At 41.1% G+C, this 21,418-nt stretch overlaps 1 protein-coding gene across 4 annotated transcripts in view; it reads right to left on the bottom strand.

Moving 5' to 3' along the window:
• The window catches only part of BCLAF1 (BCL2-associated transcription factor 1), a 29,817-nt gene extending 19,263 nt beyond the window's left edge, over positions 1 to 10,554 (bottom strand). For 3 of the 4 annotated variants that reach the window (XR_550662.1, XM_008574994.1, XM_008575190.1), the window contains exons 1-4: positions 10,456 to 10,554; positions 4,285 to 4,388; positions 2,599 to 2,712; positions 714 to 1,622 (exon numbers count right to left, since the gene is read on the bottom strand). Coding sequence is in view for 3 of the 4 variants with exons in the window: in XM_008574994.1 (XP_008573216.1) it covers positions 714 to 1,622; positions 2,599 to 2,702 (1,013 nt within the window). In the remaining variant the exon portion in view is untranslated. The remainder of the gene's footprint in view (positions 1 to 713; positions 1,623 to 2,598; positions 2,713 to 4,284; positions 4,389 to 10,455) is intronic. The other variant, XM_008575074.1, reaches the window with a different exon arrangement.
• Between the last annotated feature and the right edge of the window lie 10,864 nt (positions 10,555 to 21,418).

Below are 21,418 nucleotides of genomic sequence, written 5' to 3'. Positions count from 1 at the left end.
ATCAGAATTTAAACAAAGTGTGTTTAAAATGTCATTAGAGTCAGTGAAAAATACCATTGTCTTTTCCATAATCATGCAGAATTTATTAAATATTGACAGCTGGATTGTTTATAATACACACAAGTAAGAACCTGTAATATGACAGCATTACTTATACAGGACACATGCTAATGGCAAAAAGAACAAAATAGCTCTCAATGCCCTAACATAAAATTAATTTCTAAAAATTTTTTAACATAAGGGCCGGCCCGTGGCTCACTCGGTAGAGTGCGGTGCTGATAACACCAAGGCCACGGGTTCGGATCCTATATAGGGATGGCCGGTTTGCTCACTGGCTGAGCGTGGTGCTGACAACACCAAGCCAAGGGTTGAGATCCCCTTACCGGTCATCTTTATAAAAAAAAAAAAAATTTTTTTAACATAAATCATTAGTTATGCTTTATGCTACTCAATTTCTCCTCATTTATACTTTTAATTCTGGACTGATGGAAAATGGAGAAAATTAGAAGGAAAAACAGAAATTAGTTTTTACACTAAAACACTTTAGCTTCCAAAGTTTACCAGGTATATAAGTAAAGACAATTTGAAATTATAAAGTCATGAGTAAAAACAGCTAAATACACAATACGATTTTAAGTCTTTATAATTCCAAATAAAATTTAAAGAACAAAAGCATTAATATTATAATCTAAATTCTCTACATTTGTTTTTACCTTTTTAAGAACTTTCCAGTCTTTGCAGTTTCCTGATCTCCACCATCAGGATAAAATGAGGAACGTCCCCTAGACTCATCTCTTGGAGCATTCTGTGGTGTGATTGTCTTTGCAGGGCTTCTTCGTGAAGGGATGTGATGAATTGGACTATTCTGAGAAGGACTATATCTACTAGATCCATTTCCAACAGAACCAGACCCAGACCTTTCAGGACTATGTTGAATGGAATGTGAATGTTGAGAAGGGGTATTTTTTCCAGAGTGGACTGTACTAAGCATAGGGGCATCAGAGCAAGATGAACTCTGACTAGGAGGTGTAGCAATAGGTGAAGGACTATGGGGTGATCTGGGACTATTATCATAAGCTGAAAGACCAGGCCAAATATCACCAGATGTGGCTGATTTATTAAACTCATCAATAGATTCAGATGGGTCATGTTCAAATGTATCTTTCGGTTCCTCCTGTGTTTTACTTTTCAAAGGACTCTCTTCTTGGGGTTCCCCTTCAGCTTTTTTGGTTTGTTTTTCCTGAGACCCTCGTCTTTTAGAGACAGGAGATTTGCTATATGGGGATGAAGAACGAGAAGAGGATGACCTTGGAGACCTAGAGGATCTATATGAACGGCGAGATCTGCTTCTGGATCTTTGAGAAGAAACAGATCTTCTTTTTGGACTCCTGGAACGTGAACGACCTCGTCTAGGACTTCTAGAGTGCCTTCTATTCCAGACAGGTCTATAACCACCTCGATGATATCTACCTCCTCCTCCTTGATAATACCCTCTCCCCCTTCCTCTGTACCCATAAGGTCGTCTCATTCCTCTATTATTTCTGTAATCTCGACGATAATCTCTAGAATACATACGATCTCTACTACGAGACCTTGAATATGTCCTGGAACGGGACCTAGAACTAAAAATGAAATAAATATCAATACAAGAAAAATAAAATATTCCATCCTACCACTCTAAAAATTTCTGGCTTAATATAACATGTAAATAAACTGTCAAAGGTAAAAGTGTACATTTAAAAAAAAAATCATTTGTATAAAAGTTTACTGTTTCTAACCAAAAAGTCTCACTTCTAAGGTAAATAATGAACAAATGAAAGGTCTTAGGAATGAACGCACAGAAAACAGAGGAAGGGGGATCTGCATCTCCAACAATAGGACGTATTGGCAAATTATAGGACATCTAGGCAGGCACTTGAAAGTGTTAGTGTAAAAGAATATTTAATGCCATAGCATCATGTATTGTTAAATGGGCAAAAAGATTACACAATACTATATACAGTGAAATATTACTGGTTAAGTATATACATAATATAAAATTAGGCCTAGTAAAAGAATACAGAAAAGTCGCAAACTAGTTTTAATTCTTCATGGAATTATGGTTACTTTTATTTTCAACTTCTGGTTTCTATTTTCTGTGCTAAGTATGCATTATTATTTGAAGAAAAACCACCAGAGTTCATCATTTTTAAACTTAAAAAATGAAGTTATTCTTTTGTTAGAATTTAGAGTCAGAAATAAGAAGCTATGAAACAATATGCAGATTGTTTTACTGCCAAATAATTCTTACATTATCCAACTCATCTCTTAACATTATTGATAAATACAAAGAAATCCACCATATATTAGCACAGTACAGTAAAATCTGAGATATGGAATCAGACTAACTGGATTCTAAACCACGCCCTGCCAGTAACTAGTTTGCAACTTGGACAATTCTCAATTTCTCCAACTCTAAACTGACGTTAACAATAGATCCATTTCATAAGATTCTTTGAAAATAAAATATATTAATGGGTTTAGCACTGTGTCTTTATATAGCAAACATTCAATAAATATTAACTGATATAATTATCATTATCAAAAGAATTAATTCACCTGTATCTCTTCTTTCTAGAGTGTGATCTTGATCTTGATCGAGAACTAGACTGTGATCTGGATTTTGATCTTGAAGAATGTGATCTAGAGTTGGAGCGACCCATTTCTTTTCTCCTAGTCAAATGAAGAGCAAAAAAGGTTAAAATCACAATACGACTGAAGAAGTTTCACATTATTATTTACTTATTTTCATATACAAACTAAATTTTGTAAGTTTCTCTAAAGATATTATTCATCATTATCATTCTCTCCAAATGAGTATTTAGAAGACAGGTCAATTATCCCTGACTAAAACTCTTTTCACCTGCATGACAGGTACTGTATACTGAAGACACAACAGAAGATTTCTATGGACTGCCCCACCCATGTGCCTCAATCCAAAAAGGCAGCAGCTGCAAAAGCCAGAAAGAGCAATGATATGAGATTGCAGCAGCATGTTAGATGTTATTCCATGCCCAATACAACTGGCTACCTTTCCTGTAAAAGAGACAAATAATGTCAGAGTATTACACATAAGGAACTTGAAACAAAAAAAATAAGTGCCACAATACTGAAAAAAAAAAAAAAAACCACATTCATCATAGTGCTTTATAGCCCTGAAATGGGACTAACTTGACCTCTCCATATATATAATTACTGCCTAGAGTGGTACTGGATAGTCTCCTAGTAGAATAAAGGTCACTAAGTCTCTGAACAGCAGGAGACATGGCTCTAGTTCTCAGTAATCATGACTGCAGAATAAAAATGGACTTATATGATAATGCCTACGTCACCCTGTAGCTTTTTGGTAAGATGAAAAAGAATTAAAGAAACTGGAGAGATTACTGCAAGAAAAGATATTAGAACTACAAAAAAAGAAAACTTAGGCACCAGTTTTTAACTTTTAAAACACTACATGGTATATCTAATGGTATAATTAGACCTCAGTGGGTAGAGAAATCAGTAACAGTCAGGTTTACTTATCTCTAAGATCTAATCTTCACAAAGGAAAATTTTTAATAAACACACTTGAGATTTCAAGATGAGTGGTAAGAAAGCATACCTATCAAAAATTATCAGTCCAAAAGAAATTTGGATTGACGTTTTTTCTACCCTCCTGCAAAAATACACTTAGCTAAAAGCAGCTAAGAACACGACCTCTACATTTAGACTATACCTGGATTCAAATCCAGGTTAAGAGTTGTGTAACCTTGGGCAAGCTCCTTAATCTCTCTGAGCCTCTGTTTCCCCGAAGGTAAAATGAAGAAAATAACAGTACCTACACTTCACAGAGGAATAAATGAGTTGATACACTTAATACGGTGTTTGGCACATAATAGGCAATCAATTTTAACTACCTTAACAGCGCAGTAGGGCAAAAATAGCTGTGTTATGGAACTTCTTTTATTATATAAAGGAAAAATGAATTAAGTAGCAGGGTCTTTTTGTCTTTGTCTTTAAATAGCTTTGTGTGTTCTGAGTCTTTTAGTAGATATGTTTAATGAAAGTAGAAAAAGCAGATACACAAAATAGAAACAGGAGAAATGGAAATCTTTTTCCTAAACCTAACTTAAAGTATGGCTTACTTCATACAAATCATCAAAACAACCAAATCACTTTTAATCACTCCACCTGAATCATCAGTTCAGTAGTCACATTTTCTCAAATAAGCCAAAACTGAAAACTAAAATAATGAATGCTACTTACCTCAGGCTTTATGCAGGATCCAGAAGTCAAGTGAAGTCTTTGAGATACTGTACAATTCTTCCTGGAGAGAATGTTCTGAGAAATTAAACTCTAACTTCAAATTCCTAGCAAAGATAAAAAATGAGTTTGATTTATGGTAAATTAAATATCTACTGCTTACAATGCCTATATTGAGCACTGCAGTAAAATAATAAAGGCACTTAGCATTTCAGGAAAGGGGAAACTGATTTAGGAAACAGTAAATTTTAACCACAAAAGCTTAAAGCTTGACTTTTTTTTTTTTGGCAGCTGGCTAGTAAGGGCATGATCCAAACTCTTGACCTTGGTGTTATAACACCATGCTCTAACCAGAAAAGCTAACTGGCCAGCCTCAACTTTTTTTAATCACAATGCAGCAATGCATCATGAAACTGAGAACATCTTAAACTTTTTAATTTAAATACTTGAATTCCAAAATAAGGAAAAAAAAAATATTTTAAAAACTTCAATTCCAATTCTAGCAATTTGGGCTTCAGAAAACAGAAGACATGTTGTCATTCTATCAGAAAATTCCAAAATAGCTAGCATAATGCCATCTTGGTATATCAAAACATATCATGCAATCTGTAGTTAATATTCATAAAGCCACTGTTTATAACATCTAAAATATGACCAGTTTATTTTAATGCTCTGCTACTTATTCTCTTGGCACTTCCTTTCATACAGTTTAGTTTCACCTGATACTGATATTTTAAATTAATGTTTAATTGCCATCACGGTAACTCTAAGCTTTGTGCCTAAAAACATTTTGATACATGTACAGACATTCGAACAGAACAGACCACAATAAAAAAGTATCTATTGGAAGTCAATACTCTTCCAAAACCAATTATTATTACTATGCAAATAAATTTAACTTTTGCACAAAATATTAATAAGTTATCAATACTGAAGAGATCAGCCTTGATATTCAGAGATTATCAATCACATGCAAAGGATAGTCAAAAACCACCAGGTGAGCAGAAACTAAATTAAAGAATGCATGATTGATATATGCCAGCACTCAAAGAATTTATAAACAAGCTTCAATGAAAAAAAAAAAAATACATGAAAATGAAAATCCATGAATCTTACCAAGTAAAAATCCAACTTTTAAAATGCATTAAAATTGGATATACAAAAAATAACAACATTAAACTGTGAATCAAGAATGGTGTCAAAAAAAAGAATGGTGTCCCCTAAATAACCATAGCCCTACAGCCAGGGAGATAAATAAGCTATCTGAAGTTCAAATTAGGAAGGAGGAATAGGAACCTAGTAATTATGGAAAACATTCTAAAATAAAAAGTAGCAAAAACAAAAAACCAGGTAGGCCCAGGTACAAACACAAAAGGATTTCCAAAGTTCACAGAAGTTTAGTTTTTAAAATATCAAAATCCCCAAGTGGGTAGAGAAAAATGGTACTCTTCCAAATTGGTGTCGTTATGAAACTTTATTCTGACCTAGAAGTCAAAGTGGTACAAGGCTCATTTTAGCTAATGCTTCCCCTAACAATCCGAAAAGACTATTTCAGAGAAAAATCAACTACCAAATCTCTCTTTACTCCAAGTCATGATTTTTTGAAGTTCCAATAAAATATATACTAGAAATAGAAAACTGAGAGAGGAAGTACTGTATGTAGGCTGTTACACCATTGAGTATTTATTCTTGTTTACAATCTATAACATATTCAAGTATCCACAGGAAGAACTCAAATGAAATGTAAAATGTGACACAACAGTCGGTACCAAAGACTATGATCAGCTCAGCTAATTTTTTTTAAACATGAAAGTCTGTGTAGAAAGCACTATGCTAAGTATTATGGGAGACATGACTATGTAAGAAGTCCCTGCCCTCCAAAATCCAACTAGAAAAGAACAAGTTTCAGCAAGCAATCATAGTAAACTAAGTATCTAAATTCCAACCACATGCCAAGAACTGTGTAGGTGACTTTAAATAAAATCATCTCATTTAATCTTGGTAATTTCATGAGCTACATATTAATGCCATCCTTCAAATGAAGAGAACTCTAAGCTTTCAGAATACATCTGAATTTACCTAAGTGCCTATTACATGCCAAGTACTAGTATACCAGTGCTGAGAATATAGCATTTTAAGTGAAACATTAAGTTCCCTACTCTCCAAGATTTAGTGAGGGGAAGAAAAAAAAAAAAAAAAAAAAAAAACACCAAATAGCACTGGAAGGTGGGGGAAAAAACACAAACTGATGTGTCAGGAGGGGGAGGTGAGGGGGGACTACTTAAGTGGATCCTGTGCCCTCTTTAAGGAGGTAACATTTAAGCTAAAAACGAGGAACGTTGCAATGATCCACTGAACGAAGAGCACTCTAGACAGAGGACACAAACTTAGCAAATTCAGGACAGAAAGACCAGTAAGAATGTTAAAGCACTGTAATCAAGGAGTTAAGGGTATAAGATAAGGGAGAAATAGGAATGGACCGGATCAAATACTATCTAGTATGCCAAAGTAAGGAGTATGGATTTACTCTAACTCTACTGGGAAACCCCTTGAAGATTTGATCAGTGGAGTCACACCATCTGATTTACATTTTAAGATGGCTCCTGGGTAGAGGATAGACACCAGCCAAGAGACCAATTAGAAGGCTGAAATTAAATACTGTATAATGGTTGCCTGAATAAGGTGGTAGCAATAGAAAAAAGGCAAATCCAGGATCTGACTTGACTTGCTCATAGTCTGTTGGGGGTATGGAGCACAGGGAGTGAGGAAAAAATGAAAAATCAATAGTGCCCCTAAGTTCTAAGTTTTGGGCTCAAGCATATGGGAGAAGGGCAAATTTGGGGAGAAAACACAAAATATATTTGCCCTTTTAGGACCCATAATAACACTGTAAATGGTTAATCCAAAATTTGACTGAAATTTCCTGATTCCAACTCCTGTGCTCTCTCTCTCCAATACCCTAATAGTTGCCTGATATGGCCAAAACCCAAATGTATATTTCAAAATACCATAGCAATCTTCCCTTTATTACACCAAGATCACTTACTAACACATTCCATTTGTAATTAGAGATGAGGAATAAACTGCCTCATGCATCTCTATGAAATTGATTTAACCAGTGAGGAACAAGATAAAATAAATCAGGCATTATTTTTAAAAGTAAAATTCTTAAATATCTTAACAAAGCCTGTCTTTAATGAAATAATACATAATGACTAGCTAGAACACAAATGATTAGAAGAGCAAAGAAACTGGGCTTGACAAAATACCCAAGATGAGACCCTCCAAAATGGATTCTTTAGGTTACCATTTCAAGCATACTTCATCCAAGTCTCCACTTCAGCACTCTCAAGGAGTTTTGGTCCCAGATTTTTGTAATCAAATTATTGCTATTCACATCTTTAAAAATCCTAAAAAAAAAAAAAAATCCCACGACTATTACACCAGCTAGACTAGGTTCAAAACCTGGCTCAGCCATTAATTCGGTACCTAACACTGGACAAATTACCTTAAACTCTTTCACCTTTATATCTACAGGTGTAAAATAAGGCTAATAATGATACTTATAGGTTTGAGGCTAAATGAACTAATGAATGTAAACAGCTTAGCTTAATGTTTGGTACATGGAATGCAATCAAGCATTAGCTATGATTATTGGTAAACCTTGTCTGTGAGTCTTTCTGCAGACTATCCATAAAGTTTACTTCAAGTGATTCTTACATATAAGGTTACACTAAAATTTTTGATATACCATTAATAAGCATTACATTGTCTTTGCGGAAATGCTTAATAGAATGTCTGGAATTTTCCTTTAAAATAGTCCACTAAAAAAGTAAACAAAGAATATTACACGAGATTGGTAAAATGTTACTAATTATTAAACCTAGATGGAAGTTCACTGAACTATCCTATTTTTTTGCTTGAAATTTTCCACAATTAAAAGTTCTCAAAAAGGAATAAAGAAAGGTTTAGTCACAAATTTTTAGTTCTTAGTACACATTCTGCTAAAAGGAAGAGCACAGACCAGAAAATGAGAATACCTGCATTCTAGACTAGGTTGTGCCACTTCCTGGTTTATGTGGACTTAAGTTTTCTACCTTTTTAGCCTCTACCTAGAAAATGGTGAAATACTAGATCAAGTAAAATTAAGGTGTTTGAAAACGCCAAAATATTACACAAATGTAGGTTAGTATTATTACCTTCGTGCCAGTAGATTGTTTTAAAGTCTTGGGAACCGTCAAACAAAATATTAAATGTTTATGACTCTGAGCTAATATTGATGACCATTGTTTAAAAAGCTGGATGTGAAAAATGAGCAAATTCATATCCAACAAGTATATCCCCAACATTTACACTTATTACCCAGATATATGCTGGTCCTCTTGATTTCCTTATCTACCTGTTTCTTTAAAAAACTAATCACAGTAAACACAGCAAAATTTAGCTACTGTTCAACTAATGACTTCAAATGTAGTTTCTGAAAACTCCTATATGTAGAACTGAAAAAACCTCTATTTCCATGTCTTCTCATCACACATTAACCTAGCTTGCTGCCCACAAGTCGTTCAACAAATTCAACTAGACCTGAGCCTACCAGTAAGTAGTACTTTTTACAGGTCTGACAAGTCTTAAAATACTATATATCTTCTAAGAACCGGCTCTAGCTAAACAGTCTCCTTTGTCACTATTTTAATTATCTAAATTAAAGGGGATTACAATGTTCATCACAATATGATAGTGAACCTGTGAAATCCTTAAAAAGGGATGCTACAAGCCATCACTAGATAGGCTTTAGATTGTTACCATGAGACACACAATACCTCCCACCCAATGATTTATCCTGAATTAATTAGGATCACACAAAAATTTAAATAAACTTGTAGCAGTTTTACTGATGTAAAAGATGTCCAAATAGTAGCCTAACCACTCTGACTAGACTTGAACTGGAATGAGAATTCACACGAGGAACGAGGAATTTTGTTTTGCTTTTTAATAACAAAAAAATTTAAAAGACGCTGCTGCAATAGGATATACGTCTAAAGAAGCTGATTTTTTTTTCTTTAGGTTTAGCCACATTTGCTTTCAACTTCAGTCATTTTTTTCCAATTCTAAAACGCTAAAAAAGAGATTTTGATGTAGAAAATTTGCTGCCGGTACTGCTGCTTGATTCTGAAGAGATAAATCTTAAAAGTAAATCAAACTAACTTATGTATTTAAATGAAGGCAAAGTCCATAACCTCAAATCGCCATTCCCACACATTTATTCCAACCTGTCTACCAATCATGGTTGCAACATTTCTGATATGATATAATGGGCTGAATCACTTCCCTAAAGGACACGGCTTCGCTTCTGTACTCATGGAGAACTGCACTTTCGGCCCGAGTGTGGCATGACCAATCTTAGAGCCATCAGCTAAAACCTGATCCCCAAGCTAGGAAACAGGAACTACGCACCGACTGCGAATCGTAAGTGCGCGTTCGCTTCAAAACACAGTGGGTTGCCAGGGGGACAAGTACCGGGGTCAGTTACGAGGGACAGCAGTACACGATCCTAAAACCAGCACACGACCCTAAAACCAAACAGAATAACAAAAATGAGGCGTAAAGCTACGGGTGGCCTGAAGTCGATGAAAAGTTTAAAGACAGGAAAAAGAAAGGGTCGGCCTACCCAATGAACGTTGCTGCAGGTCAGCTGTTTTACCAAAGCCCCAAAAGAAAGGTAGCGCTCCCAGCCAATCAGAGGCGGCCACAAGTTGCAGCACGGGAAGCCGCGGGCGCCGGAGGCGGGGAAAGGAGGAAAGAGCAAGCGCGCGTGCGCACAGCGTTCAGTCGGGCGCGCGCAGGGGTCTGTGCCGAAGAAATGGGGGAAGGGTTGAAGATAGAAATATGCGCACGCGCACGGGAAGGCCGCGCGGTCTCTGGGTCTCGAGCCAGGTTCGCAACCCCGCGCGCGCTCACCGTTCACGCTACTCACCCCACTCCCCCCACCTTTTCGGCCGGTAGTGCCTCGAAAACCTGAGGGAAGCTGACGGAAAAACGCATAAATAACAGCGCAACGACTCCTAGATTCTCTTAACGCCGCCAACTCGTCACTACCCACAAAGGAGTCTACAATATTCACTCGTCCTCGATATCGCTGCCCTTTGAGTAATCTGAATGCAGCGCGAGGCCTACCTGACAAGCCGAAGCACGGTTCCCAGGATTTACCTCCGTTGTAACCACACCGCGGCCATCTCCCGACTCAAGAACGAGAGGAAAACCATAGAGGTAGCTTCGACGCGCTAGCTCTTCTCCGTCACTTCCGACTTAGGGCGTGGCCTCGTTTGCCGCTAAATATCTGGGCAAGCCCCGCCCACCCTTCCGCCCTAGACCGAGTCCCTGGCCGCCGCTGAGACGTTGCCTGAGGCTCTGTGGGAAATCGCGCGGCTGGTCTCGCGCAAAGATCTAGTGGCTCCGCCCTCGAGCCCGTAGCACAGACCGCCTGGGTGGCGGTAAGAAGCTGGGCTGGTGTCACGCTAGGCCGTGAGATCGTTCGGCTACGCAGTGGGATTCGCTGGCGTCTCGGCCTCGTTTTGAGTGGACTCTAGAGCTCACTGTCGCCCCTAATTCCTGCTACACTTAGCCCATCTGGTCCATTCTTTCTGTGTGACCGACCCAGACCAGGCCCAAAACAATTTCACACTGAGGAAAAAACGAGAAGGCAAGAGGCGGCTGAGGTCGCAGATCCTAGTCCCCTCTGCGGGGAGGCGTTGAGTTTCTTCTTGGACGCCCAGCTGCAGACTAGGAAGTGTCGCTTTGGCTCTCTATTAAGAATGCCGAACGCACTTAGATTGTTGAAAAATGGCCGCGATCTAAATCCCCTTCCTGAGTGGTTTCTGATCAACTCCGAGCTCACGCCGCTGTAGTCAGAAGCCGCTTAAGCTGTTTGGGAGGCTGGCTACGCGGGGTGACGCTTTCCTGGCGACCTTGTTAAAGCGTTACCACTTCGGCATTTTGGAACGCTGGTATACGCGTAAAAATAAAGAGCACGAAGCAGTTAGGCTTTCAGCCTGTGACCATGGTATGTGCCGGCCGAAGGGCGCAGCCCAACATAGCTTGATCTTCCGAAATTATGAATCTGTCAGATTATAAATAGGCAAGTCACCTTTGATTGGAAGAGAATTTCGAAGAGCCTTAGCACATTTTCTATTAATACTTCTCTGAGCTACACTTTCTTCTTTAGGCCCTAAAACCATTATTACTTTGATATTTAGGGACGTTAACTGTATTGAAGGATTTCAGAGTTATAATTAGCGACCAGTCTTGTCAGTCGGTTGACCCAGTATTGGGCCCGAGTTGTGAATTTATACTGTCCTCAGTGTATTCTCTCCTCACAAGCTAATTTACCAGCTCAACTACAAAAAGTACCATACTGACAGGTCCTAAGCATTAAGTAAGGGTTCAGTAAATATTTGTTGAATGGATGAATGGTATGAAAAGAGAAAAAGGGGGCTGGCCGGTCAACACACTTGGGAGAGCCTGGTGCTGATAACAGCAAGGTCAAGAGTCAGGATCCACATACCGGCCAGCCACCATAAATTTTTAAAAATTATTCATTTATTCAAAATACACCAAAATCTGACTGGAGTAGTTTGCTGGCTAGGATATTCAACCTTCCTCTGCAATTCCATTGCAAATGTGTGGAAAGGTCATTTTCTATCTGTATTAGTCCATTTTCTGTTGCTTATAACAGAATACCTGAAACTGGGTAATTTATAAAGAAATGAAATGTATTTCTTACAGTTTCAGAAGCTGGGAAGTCCAAAGTCCAGGGAACACATCTGGTGAGGGCCCCCTTCTGCGTGGTGACTCTACAGCAGCTCAGGGTATCCCATTAGAATGATGCCCATTACTCTATGAATGGATCAATCCATTCACAGAGCACAGTCCTCACAATCTAATCACCTCTTAAAGACCCCACCTTTCAAAACCATAACCAGATTTCCCACCCTCCTAGAACTGTTACAACAGGGGTCAAGCTTTAATGAGTTTTCTGATTCAATCCACAGCACTATCTGAGGCAATATAGCATATTATGATTTTAAATAACCTGATGTAGTAACAAAGGAGTGGAGACACATCAAAACAAACCCTTTAATGAATGGAAGAGCCATCCAGATCTCTCTTGAACTAGGTTCATTTGATATGTGATGCTTTCTGTTACCAATCTCCAAAGCTGGAGGTTCTTGAATTTAAATGATGCTTCATGTACATTCACTTAGTCATATTTTATTTTCAAAACCTGAAATTCCATTACAGTTCCATTCTTTGTAATGAAACCTGTTTCCTATTAAAACACAGATAAAGTTAAAAAGAACATGGGAAAAAAATCAAGAACCCATTTGACAAATGAGCATTGCATAAAAATAGAAAATTATCCCAAGAAGAAATATAAATTGTGAACAAATGAAAATAATAAATAGAATGAAGCTGGCAGGTTAGCTCAGTTGGTTAGAGCATGGAGCTGGTAACACCAGTGTCCAGGGTTAGATCCCTGTACTGGCCACTGCCAAAAAAAAGAAAAAAAGAAAGATAAGGTGCAAATATAAATACAAAAAGAATGCTGAGATATTTTACATCTAATAAATTAGTAAACTAATTTTAATTCATAGGTCACCAACAATTTACTGTGAATAAGTTCATAAAACTCTTTCCTGAGAGGTATTGTTTTTGTTTTGGTTCAGTTTTGCTTTAAGATAATTGAAAGAGAAATGAAGAAGAATGGAAATCTGAAAAGGACAAGAACAGGAAAATAGGAATGAGGATGGAGTAGGAAGTCTAGACCACTAAGGCAAACTCCCTCATCTTACTGGTTTTATTTGGTTTGGTTTGTTCGTTTGTCTTTTTAGGCCGAAGAAAATCTGAACTGTTTTTCTATTCTTGGAAACTGAAGTTGAGGGAGTATTTGAGGTCTCACTCTTCCCAAACTGTGAAAATAATGGCACTGAGTACCCAACAGTAATAGCGAGAAGCATACAACAGAGGATATGGTGCCAACAGAGATTCCCTAACTAGAGTGTTGCTGGGGCAGGACTTTGTCTGCAGTTCCTGCTGCCTGGCCTCTATTTGTTCCTATCCTTCCCCAGGCTTTGCGTTGATTCTTTTTTTCTTTTTTTAATTACAGTAAAATATGCGTTGATTATTTGAATTAGCTGATATCCTTCCAGTAAATTTCTTTTCTAGGAGTGTTAGTCAGATTTGGTTTCTGTTGTTCACAAACAAGAACCCTGAACTCCATGTCACAGGTTTTGAATAGAAGCAGATCCTATTTATGAGAACAATTTTCTAAATGGTATGGTATATTTCTAGATCTTTACCAATGAAATAAATGGTTTCTTTTGCCTAATTGTTTTCATTTCCTACTGTTGAACGCAAGTTAACTATGGTTTTTATTTCCATTTTTCTATCCCCTCTTATCTACTAAGAATGTAGAGTTTTTAATTTTTAATTTTTTTTTTTTAGTTAAGATCTCAATTGGCTTTATTGAGAGTCTAGAATCAGGTAACACTTCATTACATAAAATAGAATAAGTGTTCCTAGAGTTTTTAATTTTATTTTCCACAGTTTAAATTTACCAAAATTACCAAAATTACGGGCCGGCCAGTGGCTCACTCCGAAGAGTGTGGTGCTGATAACACCAAGGCCATGGGTTCGGATCCCATATAGGGATGGCCAGTTAGCTCACTGGGTGAGCGTGGTGTTGACAACACCAAGTCAAGGGTTAAGATCCCCTTCCCGGTCATCTTTTAAAAAATAATAATAATAAAATAAAATAAAATTACCAAAATTATTTATTCAAGAATTATATATTACAGTATTGTTCCTTAATATTCACTTCTCCATTTTTTTTTTTTTTAAAGATGACCGGTAAGGGGATCTTAACCCTTGATTTGGTGTTGTCAGCACCACGCTCACCCAGTGAGCGAACCGGCCATCCCTATATGGGATCCGAACCCGGGGCCTTGGTGTTATCAGCACCACACTCTCCCGAGTGAGCCACGGGCTGGCCCTCACTTCTCCATTTTGAAAAAATAAAATAAAATATCAAAATGTGACTCTTAACCATTGTTCATAAGTCCTACCAAGATTCGTATGCATTTTTCTCAGAAAGATTATCACAACAAATGGAACATGTAATTCTTTCAAAGTTTTCATAAGAAATCTTTGCCCAAAAATCATGCCAGCTTGCTCTTTAATGTAACTGTTAAAGAACAGGGGAAGATCCCCAAAAATGAGGTCATGGAATTATGATTAGATTCATCACCAAAAATCATTTCTTCCTAAAGAGAGTTTATAAGAGGAACAGAACACCTCCCTCTTTTAAAGCAGTTACCCAGTTGCCAAGAAATCCCTCTGTGTGATCCCTAAAAATTCTAAATGCTCAGTTTATTTTAAAATACCCAAATAATTAAAGAAACAATTTATCTCATAAGCTGAGGGCTAAAACCATATAAGCATAGAGCTGAAAACTATGGTTATACCCAAAAGTTGCGAAATACTGTAAACTCGTACAGAATATTTACTATGGTCTAAATGTTTGTCCTCTCCAAAGCTCATGTGAAAGCTTAATCCCCTTTGTAACAGTGATTACAGAGGGTGGGAAACCAGCCTATGGTATTTAAAAGGTGGAGCCTTTTGGAAGTGATTGAACCATGAGGACTCTGTCCACATGAATGGATTAATCCATTCGTTTATTAATGGGTTTAAGATAAATAGGTTATCACAGGAGTGGCACTGGTGGCTTCATAAGGGGAGCAAGCGAACATGTTAGCTGTGTTCTTGCTCAGCCTCTCCTCATGTGGTAATTTGCACTACCTCAGGACTCTGTTTAGAGCCCCCAGCAAGAAGAAGGCCCTTACCAAATGTGCCTCTCGACCTTGGATTTCTCAGCCTCCAAAACTATAAGAAATAAATTTCATTTTCTTATCAATTACCCAGTTTCAGGTATTTAGTTATAAGTAACAGAAAACTAAACTGATTAATACGGCATTGTGGAGAAAAAAGGGAGGGAGGGGCAATAGCCTTTTGCTCTCTAGATCTCTTGGGGAGCTGAAATTCAGCCCCATTGCTTGTTTTGAAAGAACTAAAAATTAGCCTAGCCTACAGAAGGAGTCACTATTGATATTGACAATCTCTAGTGCTGGTTTTTCTCAAAGTGTGACACAAAAGCCACCTCATTAGAATAACCTAGTGTATTAGTCCATTTTCTGTTGCTTATAACAGAATATCTGAAACTGGGTACTTTATAAAGAAACAAAATTCATTTCTTACAGTTTTGGAGACTAAGGTCGAGGGGTGCATTTGGTGAGGGCCTTATTGGTGGGAATTCTCTTCAGAGTCTCAAGGCAGCACCGGGCATCACATAGCCACAGAAGAGCACTTTACTGTGTTTTTTCCCTCTCCTTAGAAAGCCACCAGTGCCACTCCTGTGATAACCTGAGTGGGTTAATTAAACCATGACTGGATTAATCCATTTATGAGGGTATAACCCTCATGATCCAATCAACTCCCAAAAGCCCCGCCTTTCAACACTGCCACATTGGAGGTCAAGCTTCTACATGAGCTTTGGAGGGGACAAACACTGAGACCATAGCACCTGGGTTGCTTATTTTAAAAGTACTCACTGAAGCAGAATCTATGGGAGTAGGCATATAAGCTAAAGTTCGAGAACCACTGATTTATTGAATACTTATAATATTCTAGATATTATAGAGCTACAAAGCAGAACAAGACATTATTGCTGCTTCTCTGTCAGAAGTTGAAACCTAGCAAAGATAGAGAGTATTTTTCATTTATGTGATTAAAGTATAGGATAAATAATAATATTACCACTTCTCCCTGCCCTACCATGCTTTCTTAGCAATGACAGTATTGGGTATTATCCAGCTATAGTGTTTACCTGAACCACTCATTGCATTCCCATAAAACTGTATATATTAGGGAAGGCTAAGTAGTTCCCATATCTGGGTCACAATGTTGTGCTGTACAAAGGTTAGCAAAAATATATATGTGAATTGAAAATCTATGGGAGGGTTTCAGGCCGGTATAGCTGGCCCTCCGTATCCATGCATTCTATACCTGTGGATTCAACCAACCATGGATCAAAAATATTCAGATAAAAAAATGGATGGTGGTATCTTTACTGAACGTGTACAGACTTTTTTCCTTGTCCTTACTCCCTAAACAATACAGTATAACAACTATTTACATAGAATTCACATTGTGTTAAATTTTACTGGAAAAGAATTCAGAGATAAAGGAGACTTTATTTGGCAAACAGTTTACAGACACAGCCTTCCATACAAAATGAAATTGTGCTGACCAGGGCAAAGAGAGAGACTGTCTCTTAGAGCAAAAGATCCCTCCCAGCTTCCCACACTAGTCCTCCTTTGCAAGTGAGATATTTGAGCTTGCTCAGTCCTGATTAGTTCAGCCCCATTGTGCAAAAGAGGGATTCTGGCTTGCTGACTTCTGGCCCGTTAACACTTCACAAGTTACAGTCCATTGGTTAAGTTCAGGTGGCAGCGGTTGACCTATGGCATAGACCCAGACTGGTAGCTTGTGGAAGTCTCAAACAGAGTTTGTGTGTACCTCTGGTTAGCAAATGGCTACTTGGCTCCACTTTGAATTTAAACCCAGTTAGCCACTTTGGGATCCATCTTGAAGGATTGGATCTTTCAAGGTTCACAATTGTATTAGATATTATAGGTAAACTAGAGATGATTTAAAATATATGGGAAGGCCAGCCCATGGCTCACTCGGCAGAGTGCGGTGCTAATAACACAAAGGCCACGGGTTCGGATCCTATATAGGGATGGCCGGTTGGCTCACTGGCTGAGCGTGGTGCTGACAACACCAAGCCAAGGGTTGAGATCCCCTTACCGGTCATCTTTTAAAAAAAAAAAAAAAAAGATAAAGTATATGGGAGAGTGGTACTTCATAACACGAAAGTCCAGGGTTCAATCCCTGTACCAGCAGCCTAATAATAATAATAATAAAGTATGCAGGAGGATGTGCATAGGTTATATGAAAATATTAGGCCATTTTACATCAGGGACTTGAGCATCCATAGATTTTGGCATCCAAAAAGAGGTCCTAGAACCAATCCCCTGTGGATACATAGGGACAACTATATATTTTATTAGTGCTGTAAAGAGAGAAAAGACACTTGGGTGGGAAGTGGGGGGAGAAGGGAGATAACAAAGTGAGCAGAAATTGTTGACTCACTGCTACTATGGGGTGATATCCTCATTGGGAATGTAGATAGCTAAAGGGTAGATTTAGGGTACACATTAACTTGTCAAACAAAACTCACTTGAAAGGGGCCGGCCCAGTGGCGCACTGCTACAGTGCACCGCTTGGGAAGCGTGGCGGCGCTCCCGCCGAGGGTTCGGATCCCACATACAGACCGGCTGCTCACTGGCTGAGCAAGGTGCGGGAGCAACACTGAGGGTTGTGATCCCGTTGCCGGTCCCGGTCCGGTACGGGCGTGACACTGAGGGTTGTGATCCGTTGCCGGTCACGAGAAAAAGACAAAAAGGGAAAAAAAAAAAAAAAAAAAACTCACTTGAAAGGAATTTGGTGATAAAAGGAGACTTTATTTGTCAAACAGTTTGCAAACCAGGGAGACAGAGCCTTCCAAACAAAATGAAAGTGCATTTTTCCAGAACAAAGAGAGGGACTGTGTTATATGGCAAAAGTTCCCACCCAGGTTCCCACTCAGGTCTGCTATGCAAATGGGGGATTCAATCTTGCTCAGTCCTGACTGGTTTGGCCCATTGTGCAAAAGAGGGATTCTAGATTTTTGAATTCCAGCCAATTAACACTTGGCAGGTTACAGTTCATTGATTAAATTCAGGTGACAAAATGGGAGCTCCCCAGCAGCAGTTGGTCTGGCAGCATAAATGGAAATGGCTATGCAAGTCCTGAGACACAGGGTATATGTGTATCCTCCAGTCAGGCTGCTCAGCTCCATTTAGAATTTAGATCCAGTTGGCCACCCAGGATCCATCTCAAAGAATTGGCTCTTTCAGAGTTTACTAACCAGAAATCCATTGCTTAAAGAGTTAGAAAAATTAGGCAGTAAGAGAGGTATGGGATAAAAAGCAGAATTAGACACTCTAATCTCTCTTAAAGGCTGGGTCAGTTACAAATTTAGGAATTACCTGCTGGAAGGCATATGCCCTCCAACTTTCCAGAGATAAACAATTGTGTTACTGTCAAAAAGGTAATTGAGTTCCGGTCAAGATGGCAGAATAGATGGTCCCCAGCATCACTCTCTCCCACAAAACAACGAATTTACAACTATAAAAATGTAACATCAGCCAAGCTGGGGCCGCTGGAGCTCAGGTGAAGAGGAGGAGAGACCTATGGAACTCATGAAGGCGGGAGAAACCACGAAGAGAGAAAGAAAAAAATGCTCTCAGTGTTTTGGGCTGCGGCTGCTTTAATGCTGGAGCACATGGAGCAGGAGCCAGCAGAAGTGGCAGCTGTGCCCTTTAGATGGAGTTACTTGGAGGCAGCAGGGGAGAAGAAGACTTCGGTGGCCCCCAGGACAGCAAGACCACTAACAGGATTCCTGTGGACCCATGCAGGAGGGAGGAGCCAGAACAGCTGAAAAAGGGGAGCTGAGCCGTTCAGAGGCTGGTGAGTCATTGCAAGGGACCAGGTGGGGCTCGTCCCATGGGAAGTGTTTGGAGCACGGGCTTTTGGGGAGATGGGCCCATTGGGAGAACACTGGGACACAGCAAGGACAGCCAATCTGCCCCCCAATCAGCTCAGGACTACTCAGAGGAGACTGGTCAGGAATGCAGAATTGCATGGGGAGCAATTTGATGAAAAAACTCAGGCCCAGATCAGAGTTTCTATATAACCCAGGTGCACTGAGTATCTGGAGAGCCGGAAGTACCTATAAGGTCAACCATTAAACTCTGAGCTGCACAAAAAGTCTTCCCTAGGGAAACAGCAGCAAAGCATCAATTTACCTCAACCACACAGCTCAAGTACTGGTTCCTACAGGAAGTTTCCATTTTAGAAGCAAGCAAAGGACAAAAATTTAGTTCCAGCCCAGGCACACCATGAATGCCTTGTGGCCCAGCAGGGGACATGAGGTGGAGCCAAGGGACAGGACTCCCACCCACAACCACTCACACCGCCAGCACCTCAGGGCCCCACCCAGAACCTGATGATTGGAGTCAAGGACCGGACCCCACTTCCATATACTGGCACACCACCAATGCCTAGGGGCCTGCCCGAGAACCCGGGGCTAGCAGCCAGGGACCAGACCCCCTTTCCACAACCAGGCACACTGTGACAGTGCCTCAGGGCTCCACCTGGGGGTCCAAGGCATGGAGAAGGGGACCGGACCTCCCTCCCACAACCAGGCACACAGCACCAGTGCCTTGGGGCCCATTTGGGGACCCCAAGGCATGGAGAAGAGGACCAGAACCAGAACCCCTCCCACAACTAGGCACCCCACACCAATGCCTCGGGGCCTGCGCTGGGACCTGGGGCATGGAAAATGGGACTGGAGCCCCCTCTCACAACCAGGCATACCATGACATTGCCTCGAGGCCCACCCAGGGACCTGGGACATGGAGAAGGGGAGCAGACCCACCTTCCACAACCAGGCACCCTGTGCCAACACTTCAAGACCTGTTCAGGGACCTGGAGAAAGGATAAGGAGACTGGAATCCCCTCCTACAACCCCTCCTATGACCATGCCAGCACCTTGGGGCCCGCGCTGGGACCCATGGCATGGAGAAGGGGATAAGACCCACCTCCCACAACCAGGAACCCCATGCCAGCACTTCAGGGCCAGCCTGGGAACCTGGGGTATGGAGCTAGGGACCAGGCCCCCCTCCTATAACTAGGCACCCTGTGCCAGTGCCCTGGGGCCCACAAGGGGACCTGGGGTATGGAGCTGGGGACTGGACCCCCCTCCCACAACCAGGCACCCTGTGCCAGTGCCCTGGGGCCCACAAGGGGACCTGGGGTATGGAGCTGGGGACTGGACCCCCCTCCCACAACCAGGCACCCTGTGCCAGCACCTCGGGGCCCACCTACGGACCTGGGGTAAGGAGCTGGGGACTGGACCCCCCCAAACAACAAGGCACTTGGGACAGCGCATCAGGGCCCTGCCCAGGGGCCTGAGGCATGGAGAAAGGGACCGGGCCCCCTCTCCCACAACCAGGCATACCATGCCAGCACCTTGGGGCCTGCCTGGGGACCTAGGGCCTGGAGACGGGGACAAGACCCCCATCCCACAACCAGGCACCCTGTGCCAGTGCCCTGGGGCCCACCCAGGGACCCAGGGTATGGAGCCAAGGTCCAGACCCCTGTCCCAGAACCAGGCACCCCATGCCAGTGCCTTGGGGCCTTCCCTGAGACCCAGGGCATGGGGAAGGGGACCAGACCCCCCTCCCACAACCAGGCACACTGTACCAGTGCCTCGGGGCCCACCCTGCGGCCTGGGGCATGGATGAGGGGACCAAATCTCCCTACTACCACCAGGCACACCACACCAGTGCCTCAGGTCTGTCCATGGACCCGAGGCATGGAGAAGGGGACTGGACACCCCTCCCACAACCAGGCACCCCATGCCAGCGCCTCAGGGCCCACCTGGGGACCTGGGATATGGAGCCTCGGACCTGAGCCCCCCTCCTACAACTAGGTACCCCATGCCAGCACCTCAGGGCCCACCCTGGGACCTGGGGCATGGAGAAGGGGACTGGATCTCCCTCCAACAACCAGGCACACCATGCCAGTGCCTTGGGACCCACTCAGTGACCCAGGGCATGGAACTGGGGACCAGACACTCTCCACAATCAGGCACACTGCCAGCACCACAGAGCAGGCCAAAAACATCTCCATGTGGGTGGCCCACCATAGCTACCATGATAACCATGGCTGCTGAAAAGGCGGCTAGATGCCACAACCACCACGCAGATGGTCTGCCAGCCACTCGAGTGAGTTGACACAAGGAGAATCACCAGCAGAGATAAAGAAAGGAGTAGGATGTCTGTCTCTGCAGAGCCCATTTCACAGTGATGGAAGAGACATCTGCTCTATGGTAATATTGGGGGACCTGATCATGCCT

Source organism: Galeopterus variegatus, unplaced genomic scaffold, assembly GCF_000696425.1.
Source record: "Galeopterus variegatus unplaced genomic scaffold, G_variegatus-3.0.2 Scaffold4, whole genome shotgun sequence".
NCBI classification, from domain to species: domain Eukaryota; kingdom Metazoa; phylum Chordata; class Mammalia; order Dermoptera; family Cynocephalidae; genus Galeopterus; species Galeopterus variegatus.
Note: the sequence above shows the minus strand (reverse complement) of the source record. Positions and strands in the feature narration are given on the sequence as shown.